Source organism: Genypterus blacodes, unplaced genomic scaffold (genome assembly GCF_046128005.1).
Source record: "Genypterus blacodes isolate CSIRO-AG114 ecotype Tasmania unplaced genomic scaffold, CSIRO-AGI_Gbla_v1 ptg000076l_1, whole genome shotgun sequence".
In the NCBI taxonomy this organism is placed as follows: Eukaryota; Metazoa; Chordata; class Actinopteri; order Ophidiiformes; family Ophidiidae; genus Genypterus; species Genypterus blacodes.
The window spans coordinates 6325921-6336764 of NW_027466885.1; the positions used below are offsets into that span (position 1 = coordinate 6325921).

General features: G+C 43.0%; 2 protein-coding genes across 2 annotated transcripts; one reads left to right on the forward strand and one right to left on the reverse strand.

The window, feature by feature from the left end:
* Positions 1 to 21: 21 nt before the first annotated feature.
* On the forward strand, positions 22 to 4425 carry enosf1 (enolase superfamily member 1). The gene is made up of 15 exons (XM_076158182.1): positions 22 to 177; positions 321 to 423; positions 786 to 901; positions 1001 to 1087; positions 1172 to 1198; positions 1289 to 1361; positions 1452 to 1490; positions 1679 to 1761; positions 1844 to 1966; positions 2040 to 2174; positions 2401 to 2442; positions 2527 to 2656; positions 2758 to 2857; positions 2940 to 3021; positions 3100 to 4425. The coding sequence occupies exons 1-15, from the start codon at positions 97 to 99 to the stop codon at positions 3175 to 3177; spliced, it is 1299 nt and encodes a 432-aa protein (XP_076014297.1). The 5' UTR covers positions 22 to 96; the 3' UTR covers positions 3178 to 4425.
* Positions 3246 to 5361, reverse strand: tyms (thymidylate synthetase). Its single transcript, XM_076158183.1, has 7 exons — positions 5028 to 5361; positions 4855 to 4928; positions 4594 to 4768; positions 4238 to 4339; positions 3967 to 4142; positions 3796 to 3867; positions 3246 to 3703 (listed from the first exon to the last, which is right to left on the reverse strand). Exons 1-7 carry the CDS (start codon positions 5254 to 5256, stop codon positions 3566 to 3568), a joined length of 966 nt encoding a protein of 321 aa, XP_076014298.1. The 5' UTR covers positions 5257 to 5361; the 3' UTR covers positions 3246 to 3565.
* Positions 5362 to 10844: the final 5483 nt, after the last annotated feature.

A 10844-nucleotide genomic window follows, 5' to 3' on the forward strand; every position in this document is an offset into this window, starting at 1 on the left:
TCTGTAGCGGATTGCGGCTCACAGGTGCTTTTTCAGAGTAAACAACATACAATCTCTGTTCGTCACACGCGACAAATCCACTGCCAGGACGCGAGAATGGTGCTGAAAATTACAAATGTGACAGTGAGGGACGTGAGGTTCCCCACGTCTGTGGAGCAACACGGATCCGATGCAATGGTAAGAAAGTTTGATTGCGGCAGTGTGATCACATGTACTCTGATCTCTGCACTAGTCATCTAACAGGCTTATATCTACATTTATTAGTGGATCTACTGTATATACTACTCCTATTTCCTTCTCTGGAACTCTCCATGGTATAGCATACAGATCCGGATTATTCGGTCGCGTATGTGGTTCTGGACACGGACAGAGGAGAGAAGGGATACGGACTGACGTTTACGTTGGGGAAAGGCACAGAGATCGGTGAGAGTTCATATTGTATGCTATATTTTATGATAAACTATAGTAAATGATTCCACCGAATACGGAATAAAAAAAATACGGAGTGTTTTAACAAAGTTGGCATGAAATTGTTTATGTGGCGTAGTGGTCAAATCTTGTTTTTTCAGATAGTACCTGAACATAGCATTTGCTCCCTCACTTTCCCAGTGTGTAGAATTGAACTCTATATTGCCCTCTTGTGGTGATGTTAAAACACAGCGGAGCGGTTTAAAATGAATTCTCCTGCATCTCCTCACGGACAACTGCATGTTCTACATGAGTTAAAGCAAATGAAGAGATTTTAAGTAATTTATTCTCCATTTATTGTCTTTGTCACCCTCGAGTCGTGTGCGCTGTGGAGGCCTTAGCCCCACTCCTCATTGAGAAATCTTTGGAGGAGATTGTGGGTGATTTCCGTGGATTTTATCGCCTCCTGACCAGTGACAGTCAGCTGAGATGGGTAAGACCAGACACGCAAGCCATCATGTGGAGTGATGAAGACACTGACGCTGTGAGTTTGATCCGTTGTAGCTCAGCTCCGTCTTCTGATCTGTAACAGATAGGACCAGAGAAAGGAGTGATCCACCTGGCCACAGCGGCAGTCCTGAATGCTGTGTGGGACCTCTGGGCCAGGATAGAGGGAAAGGTAGGACATAAAGCTGTAGGATGCACACCATATTTGCCTGTATCCCTCACAACCTCATACCTTGATGTAATCATTTTCCTGTAGCCGCTGTGGAAGCTGCTGGTCGACATGGTGAGTCCAAAATGTAGATTTTTGTCGAGATTAGGATTGTAAAGGGAAGAGGTTTTGTATGTTGTGTATTCTTGTGTGTTTCTTGCTCAGGAGCCCATGCAGATTATCTCGTGCATTGACTTCCGATACATCACCGATGCACTTACAGAGGAGGAGGCTCTAGGTAAGGGTAGGGGGGGATTTAATGCAGTGTTTTGCTCTGCTGCTTCTAAATAAACAGCCACTTCGCTTCACTCTCTCTCCTCTCTGTTAGAGATACTCGTGAAAGCGCAGGAGAGCAAGCAGCAGAGAGGTGAGCACACCAAAGGGAGACATTAATTACACGGGTGAGTGGGATTTAGTGTGAGATCGCCTCTTTAGAAAATTAACAGGAGTGCTTTTAAACTGCATAATAGCCCCCTTTACTCCATAAAAGCTTCATTAGACACCCTTCAATTTGAGAAGTTATTACCTCTGTGGACTCTTTCATTTTCCTGCTAGAGGATCAGATGCTAAAAGAGGGCTATCCTGCCTACAACACCTCCTGCGCCTGGCTGGGATACTCAGACCAGCTGCTCAAAAAGGTCTCTGTGCTCCTGAATGCACGTCATGGTTCCACTTGGACAGGTCATGCTCAGTAACCAGAACGGTTGTGTGTTTCTCAAGCTTTGCACAGAGGCCCTCAACAGCGGGTGGACCAAGTTTAAGATGAAGGTTGGTGCTAACCTAGAAGACGACAAACGCAGGTGCGGTATCGTAAGGCAAGCAATCGGACCTCAGAACACACTGGTCAGTTTGGTTTCGCCCCTTATTTCTACTTGTTAGTAATAATTAAAGTGAAACTTCAGTGTTTTTGTTTTAGATGATTGATGCCAACCAGAGATGGGATGTAGCAGAAGCCATCAGTTGGGTGTCCAGCCTGGCTGAGTTCAAACCTCTGTGGATCGAGGAGCCCACGTCTCCAGATGACATCCTGGGTCACGCTGCCATCTCCAAGGTGAGCCAACAATGGCTTCTCGGTCTATGCTACCATCTAGTGGTGACCTGGTGTTGACACAGGACAAGTGATCATGTCTACGGCCGTGAAAAGATGTTGCCTTTCACAATCCCATAACATTTTCAGTCCGAATGATCTATCTGGTCATCAGTTGTCTATGTACTGATGTCCCTGCATGCGTTGAGACACTGATAAAGGGACTCTCTGTCCCGCTCTGTTATTCCAGGCCTTGGCTCCGCTTGGGATTGGAGTGGCTACGGGGGAGCAGGTCAGGGCTCAGGTTCTTCCATCCTCCGACAACATGTGCCGATGAAACCATGATTAGCAGTCACATCCCTGTTTCCTCTCCCAGTGCCAAAACAGGGTGATGTTTAAGCAGTTCCTTCAGGCCTCGGCGCTGCAGTTTGTCCAAATCGACAGCTGTCGTCTGGGCAGCGTCAACGAGAACCTGGCTGTGCTGCTGATGGCGCACAAGTTCCGGGGTACACAGAAACGTTACACAACAGTCAGCTAAAAGCACCACTATGAATCAGGGTGTGTGTTTGTATATTAAACATGGTTATTATTGTTCCCTTTTCCCCAGTGCCAGTTTGCCCTCATGCCGGAGGCGTCGGTCTTTGTGAGCTTGTCCAGCATATCATTCTGTTTGATTACATTTCTGTGTCTGCAAGCCTGGATAACCGGTAAGAGCACAATATGGTTCTGTTGCTTATTTTGAGTTCTTTGTTGTACTTAAACTGCTACTTTACAACACATTTTATTCAGAATGTGCGAATACACAGATCACCTCCACCAGCACTTTACCAGCCCAGTGGTGATCTGTGATGCTCACTACATGCCACCCGTGGTAAGATGGCAGTCATGTAACTCAAAACTCTTTTATATCATTCACATCAACCACATTTTAGTTTGTGTTTGTCGTCAGGATCCGGGTTATTCTTGTGAGATGCTGGAGTCGTCAGTGCAGATGCATCAGTTCCAGAAACGTGGAGGCTGCGAGTGAGGAAAGGAGGATGCCAAAGTGTTTCATCTGATTGGTCTTTTGCATCAATGCATCTTTTCATCTCAGACCATGTCATGTAAAGTTAGTGACATTAAGTGTCATTAATGCTTCACTTCAAATCAAACAGACCATGTGATACATCCATTTCTTTATTTACAGAATATTTAAATCAGGGAAAATCAAAAAGATTGTGCACAAATCCTCCCTTAAAAAAATTCAACTCTATACATATATGCAGTAAACTTCTTGTTGAGTTGAGTTTCTATCACATTACAATGAATCTCTATTTACAGGGTGTGTTTGAATGTGTGTGATTGTGTCGAAATGCCAGTGAAACAGAACTAAAATATAAAGATTTTTTGTCCCTGATCATCCCGAGATCTGGATTCTACACGGCCATCTGCATCTTAATAGTGGGGTGCGGTTTGTAGTTGCAGATCTCGAAGTCCTCCGCACAGAAATCGTTGATATTGCTCACAGTCCGCAGGATCTTCAGCGTGGGGAAGGGGCGGATCTCCCTCTGGAGCTGCGGTTCACACAGACAAGGACGTGAGTTTGAAATTCAACACTAGGCAGAGATTTTTCGCCCATAAGAAAACACTTTTAAAACAAGCCCACCTGTTCTCTGAGCGGTTCGATGTGGTTGACATAGATGTGAGCGTCGCCCAGGGTGTGAACAAAGTCGCCAGGCTGAGGGGACAGAAAGGAAACATGGCGTGTTACTATCAAAAATATCATTCTGCACCAATCTATAGAAAGGAGCTTAAAATGGAGGGTGGAGCTTTTCACCTTGAGTCCTGTGATGTGTGCGATCATGTAGGTGAGGAGAGCATAGCTGGCGATGTTGAAGGGAACCCCCAGACCCATGTCCCCAGAGCGCTGGTACAGCTGGCAGGACAGCTCGCCATCACACACGTAGAACTGGCACAGAGCGTGGCAGGGGGGCAGCGCCATGTGGGGCAAGTCTGCAGAAACAGTCACATATTAAATGGTTAGAATATGTTAAAGAATTTCAAAAGGTTCTTTGCAACTGGCTCAAGCTGCTTTGATGTCACTGTACCTTTCGGGTTCCACGCACACATGATGATCCGTCTGTCCTCCGGGTTCTTTTTGATGGTGTCGATGATTTTCTGCAGCTGGTCGACACCTTGTCCTGTATAATCTGTGGTCGGAAGGAATTCAATGGAAGTCTTGATTAAAACTGCTACATTTTCTGTACAATGTAATATTAAAGCATTTTGGATTCAGCATTGAGTTTGAAACCTGACCCAGTTATGATTACACAATAATTAGACTACTGGAAGACAAACCAATGTCCACACAAAATTGGATTTGTACTTTAAGTCACAAGTTGTCAATTAAGGCCATTTCGACGTGCAATATTGATAAATTAAACAAGTTTGAAGCTAATCGTACCTGCGTGCATGTTTGTGTACTCTGCACCAAAATGGCGCCACTGGAAACCATAGACAGGTCCTAAATCCCCCTCCTCTCTGTCTGCGAACCCGCTCTTGTCCAAGAAGTCCCGGGACCCGTTGGCGTCCCAGATTCGGACCCCTTTCTCTGACAGCTCCTTGGCATTTGTTGACCCCTGTGAAAGACGTCAAACGTCACGTTAAACGAAACATCACACAAAAAAACTTGGAAAATGGTGGCGAGTGTCGTTTGGGGCCTCACTTTGATGAACCACAACAGCTCCTGCAGAATCCCTTTCCAGAATACTCTCTTGGTTGTCAGGAGAGGAAACTGACCTGTAAACGCGCGAAAATAAATACACAGCGAAACCACAATGCGAACCAGAAATGATAATTAAAAAACTGTTTTAAACACAAACCAAACCAGCTGCTTACCTCGGAGGCTGTATCTGGCCTGAGCACCGAACACAGACACGACCCCTGTGCCGGTGCGGTCCCCTCTCTGCCGGCCTTGCTCCAGAATGTACCGAATCTGATCCAAATAACCCCTTTCGTCATTGAAACCGGCGAAAACACTCTTCTTCGCTTGCACTCCGTCCTCCTTTTTGTTCTCTTTCTGTCCTTGCGGGAGTTCCGCGAGCACCCGGCGGCCAGTGGTGTGCATTTTGCATGTATTTGTACAGCTAAAAACTATGAGTTTCTTGAGTCACTCCTGAGTCTTTGTGAGTTTTGGGGTTTGCCGCTGCTTTTTTGAGCGCGCTCGGTCAGCTCCACATACCACCAATAGCAGGACCTTTCACATAGCAGGCCAATAGCAGCCGAGCCCTGCTTTGTGGCCAATGGCAGGACCTGCTTTTGGAGGCAACATACTCCCGCGACAACAGAGACGTCCTCTTTATCTACACATGTGAACTGTGGAAATGTTCAGTTTCCCTCGCTTTTATTTATCAGAAGAAGCTGTTCTATATAAGACGTGTTTTAAAAATGTCGAATACGCCTGTTATTGCATCCTGTACAACAGTTCTTCAAACAAGTGAGTTTATGTGCAGTGAGAACAGCGAAGACTGAAATAATCCTGATTTGTTTCGGTTATCTGCCCGGCAACTAAGAGCCAAATCATCCACTAAGCCATTATACTGTCTGGATCGATAGCTCTTAATTACTGTTTAATAATCTCGGAGCTGATTGAGTGACACACTGACTAAAAGCAACAACAATAAGTCCATTATGGTTTAAACCCTGGGTCACTAACAGGCGGACCGCGGTCCGGATCCGGACCCAGACGCCATCCCATACGGACCCGGACCTATAGTCAACAAATTATTAAATTATTTTTAATTTTGACGGGGCGCTTCTATTTTAAGCGGCACAGCTTTTCTAGACTTTAGTTTACGGCACTGGAACAGTGGACCAGGAAATTTACTAACCAATCGCGTGCGAGTTAGACCACCCACGTGATGCTACCGATCAAATCTGTGCATTCAAAAAGATAAACATTGCGACTCTCAGTGCAGACAGAGGAAAGAGGTGACAGGCGAGAAAAGTAACGTTACAGCGAGAGAAGACAGACAGGCAAGTGAGTGGGAGTCAGGAGAGGTACAATAACAATGGCGCTTTCTAAGAAGAGAAAAGTTGACGGCGAAAACAGAGCTTTCAACATGGAATGGACCGAGGCATACATGTTTATTCTTCCCGTCGCGAGCACAAAACCAGTGTGTCTCATGCTCAGAGACAGTGGCACTTATTAAAAGTGGCAATGTGAAACGCCATTATGAGACAAAGCTTTTGAACAATCATACCCACCCAAGTCTGAACTGAGGTCCCAGAAAATTAGCAGTCTCAGAGCCCAATACGATCAATCCACCAGGATCTTAACCCATTCATTCACTGCCTAACAACGTGCTCATGAATGTTCCCTCATCTTGACCATGTTTGGCTCCACATACAGCTGTGAGGCAGCTTTCTCAACAATGAACATTATTAAAACTAAATATCGTTCCAGGCTCAACAATGAGCACCTGCACATGTGCATGAGAATGGCCCTGACACCATTCAAGCCCAGATTTAAAATCCTGGCAGCCCAATTCTCCCACTGAACAACAGAAAATTGGGAAGTGGAAGGAAGAAAGATAAACTGTAAAATTGTTAAGATGTTTTGAGATTCGTGTTTCTATCCGTTGTAAAATTGGTTGAGACTGTTACGTTGAGATGCAAGTCAAGCTGCTGCTTCTTTAAATTTTTTCTGAATTTAAGCACTGTATTTTAGCTATTTTATTTATTTCCTCTATTTAATTTTTAAATGCAGCCCTTCTTATATTTACATTTAAAGTCAGTTCAATGTTAACAATAAATTTTGTTGAAATGTTTTTAACTTGTACTTTCCTTGATTTGACAGTCCATTGTTGATTACAGACGTTGATACAACTACTAGGCTACTTCTGTATATATCAAAATCATAACGCAAGTTAGATATTATCATGTTCCGGACCTTTGCTTGAGGAGATTTTCTCTAACTGGACCTCTTCAAATTTTAGTTGAATACCCCTGGTTTAAACTATACTGCTTTCTTGGCAATAGGAATTTAATTCGTAAGTCTGGCGTGTAGAACCCTGATACAAAGTCAGCAACAACCTCTCTCCCTCTGTTTCTCTTGATGAGTTTGATCATATTCATTTCCATTTGAACTGTGCTTGTCATATAACTGTGTGATGTGATCTATGTCTAAGAGTTAACTATGATACAGAGAAGTCTGCTGACACAGAGAGAGAGATTCTGATGGACAGGAAGCTTCAACTAAGGTGATCTACAACTGACAAGATCAGATTCTTCTTCTGTCCATATCAGGGAGGTACGAAGTTCACATGTTGAGTCAGTTGGTATGAGTGGACAATGCAAGGGTCATTGGAAGGGGATCACTGGAAGAAGTGGTGATTGAATCAAGATGGAGAAGGTGCCACTATCATATCATTTACAATGCACAGGATGCATGAAGAGGGATGTGCCAAGAGGAGGGGACCACCGACCTCCAACCAACACAAAGGAAGAAACACACCCACATTGGAACACTTTAAATTCTATGAAGATCTTGAGTTCGGGGCTCATTGAGTGGAGGTGCACACAGGACTTGGTTGCAGTCTGTGGACCACTGAAACTCAGTGAGACCTCGGCTGAGACCATGAGACCTCAGCTGAGTTTTGCTCTGTATCACAACTTTAACCCCTTTTGCTTATTAAACAGCTTAAGTGAGATCTCTATCAACTTGAAGTCCTTCTTGCCGCCCTGATGAAGTATTTTGAACACGACACTCTGTTTCAACGCCCTGACAGAGAGCTGCTCTTGAATCCAGTATTTCTGTTTCGCTTCCTACACATCAACACAGACAGCTGAACTCTGTCACTGATAGGTCGACTCTTCGCACAAACAGCACAAAATGTAGTTTGAAGCCCTGGCATGCAGCCCTGTCTTTTATACTGAAATGACACAGAAAACAGATAAATCTGCAGACAGGTCATTAATCCTGATTGGAGTATAAATACGCCCCCAACTCCCTGCACCAGCCATACTCCCTAATTCATTACTCACTGTCTGCTTTGAGGTTTTTCTATAAGCCTTTGTGTGGTTTTGCCCTCAAGAGGCATAAAATATGTGGTGGGTGTCACAAAAATGTGTGTATAACAACTCCAATGGTCAAATCCATTCCACTGTTTGGAATAACACAATCCATTATTGATGGAAACATAGTTTGCACCTTCTTCTTGTAAATGCTGTGGCTCAGGGTGTCTGAGGTATCTCTGCTTCTCCTTCTTCATCATTTCCTCTATTTCTTATGACCCAAATAAAACCCATTTCATAATAGACTCATTATTTTTGCCTTTATGTACCATATGATGCGTGATCAATTCAAGAAGAAGAACCATTTCGTAAAAGAAAACATGTCATCACGTGTTCTCAACAAGAATGCATGTACTATAGACTACCACTGGATGGCGCTATTTCAATTTACAAGGATTTTAATTTTGAGGCCTTCACAAATGCAATACAACTTTAGAAGTAACTGGTAGTATATATATAGAAGTAAGAACATTTAACAAAAATAAACACAATAATACAACAAGCAAAAAGCAAAAGTACAGACCACTGTACTGTAAAAAGACTTAAGAATGAAACAATTATGTAATCATTGCCAGAATAAGACTAAGTCTGCATCAACTGGCACTAATTTTCACATTAAAGTAAATACTGGAACACTGCTTGGTGAATGCTTGTTTACATTGTTACTGTAATTATCAGTCTGCTGGGATTCATCTATCTCCAAATCACTGAAATATCAATGAATAAACAAATGAAGTGGAGGAATTCCTTATATACAGTGTTTCCTGAATACAGATGTATCATTAGTCCGTGCTTATTTATATGGATGGCAAAGTGGGCCCCATATTTCTATTATAAGTTCTATTTTAGTGGACAGTTCATAAAAAATCAAGCCAAAATTTCATGGTAATTAAGAACTCTTTGAGACCTTCTTAGGAAACATAATCTACAACCTTCATACCCTTTCAATGTCCTTTTGTGTCTTTACGTCTCTGTGGCTTGTGTCTTATCACGATATTGAAACATGGCAGCAGCGTAGCAAATGTGGAATTTCTATGTGCTCTCTCAGCGCTCGGTTAATCTGAGATCACTGTTGAAAGCCTTGACCCAGCAAATGAGGTCCCAACCTGTGAATGAGGACCAGCAGGAGCCTGCCTGTAAGATACCTGACCCTCAGCTGCTTTTTATCAGCTCACAATGATCCCTATCTGAGCCCTAACATACCGGCCTGCTGCTCCAATTATAGTCGACAGTAAAATAACAGTTTTGAAGCCTTTAGGAAAACAAGTAATTACTCACTTTATCATCTCGGCCCAGTCTGGAATCTGTGTGTAGGACTGGGTCAAACGCAAGCTATTAACACTGATCCCAGCTTTGAAGACTCAACAGAAAAGAACAGCAAAGCTCTTGATTTTACATCTTTAAATCTCAGAGGACAGAGACAGCGTTGTTTCATTCTGAAATAACACATGCCTACACACACTGCAATGTGGTACTCATTATGTAATCCACTGACACTAACCTGTACTGTTCAGAGATAAGAGTGAATTTGTGTGATTTCTTTGATGTCCCTCATTAGTCGGGTGGACACTGCTGCTTTCTTCCTTTGATCAGTGATCTGCATCTGCAGGCACAACACATTATGGACACAGGAAGTGTGGGAATTATCACTGCACCCTGAAAATGCCTGCTGGTGGAAACACCACGGTAATGTTTAGATAATGTGAACAGTAGGTGTGCATTTGGGATCATCTTAGCCAACAAAAGTCATTGATATTGTTTTTTAGCTCTAACTAAAGAACAATCATGAGAAATGATTGGTTACTTCCATGAGTGATTACTTTTCCAATTAATTGTTCAAGCATATATTGAAAAAAAAACAAAAAAACATTTCAGAATAGACAAAACCAAAAGTTATTCAGTTTACAATGATAGAAACCTGAAACATCCAAATCGAGCAAAAAATGTTTTTACTTACTAAATTATTGAAGTGGATTTATTGATTATTGATTAATTTTCACTGATTCAACAAATCAATAAATATCTGCCTTCTCCCCTATACAAACCACAGGGTAAAGCCACGATTGAATTCAGACAGAGCATAAATCAAAAGCATAAAATAACACAGGAAGTCATAAAAAATACATGACAGAATGTTTTAGTCTACCACAGGAATTCTTTGGGTCGCTACTTGAGATTTCAAAAGAATATTAAATTGATTTCAAAGGAAATGAGACGTGTATATGTCAAAAAAATCAACAGGAACAGTTTTTGCTCCCTTCTACCCAAAACATTTGAAATGATCTTTAATGGGCTCCAGATTTTTCACCCGGGGACACGACTGCCATCAACCCCAAGTAACTCAATCTCATCTCCGGGTGGATTACTGCAGAGCTCTGCGGTGTTGAAAACCACCCGCACCTCCTTTTCCTTCAAAGAGCGCCACAGCAGGAGAGGAGAGGAGAGGAGAGGAGAGGAGAGGAGAGGAGAGGAGAGGAGCGCTGACCTTTGACCCCATGAGGGATGCCAATAGTGACCAAAGAGTTAGACAATTTACCGAGGGGTCAAGTCAGAGAAAAAGACAGAGGGAATAGAACAACACTACTCTAAACAAGGCACTCTTCGTCTTCAAAATAAAAGCGCAAATGAGGGGCAAAATAA

Excerpts from the sequence above, each read along its gene's own strand:
- enosf1 (XM_076158182.1), top strand. The coding sequence starts at position 97 with ATGGTGCTGAAAATTACAAATGTGACAGTGAGGGACGTGAGGTTCCCC. Across the intron at positions 2,175-2,400 it reads GTCACGCTGCCATCTCCAAG|GCCTTGGCTCCGCTTGGGAT; the intron begins GTGAGCCAACAA and ends CTGTTATTCCAG. Across the intron at positions 2,443-2,526 it reads GAGTGGCTACGGGGGAGCAG|TGCCAAAACAGGGTGATGTT; the intron begins GTCAGGGCTCAG and ends TTCCTCTCCCAG.
- tyms (XM_076158183.1), bottom strand. The coding sequence starts at position 5,256 with ATGCACACCACTGGCCGCCGGGTGCTCGCGGAACTCCCGCAAGGACAG. Across the intron at positions 4,143-4,237 it reads GTGTGCGTGGAACCCGAAAG|ACTTGCCCCACATGGCGCTG; the intron begins GTACAGTGACAT and ends CTGTTTCTGCAG. Across the intron at positions 3,704-3,795 it reads TCGAACCGCTCAGAGAACAG|CTCCAGAGGGAGATCCGCCC; the intron begins GTGGGCTTGTTT and ends TGTGAACCGCAG.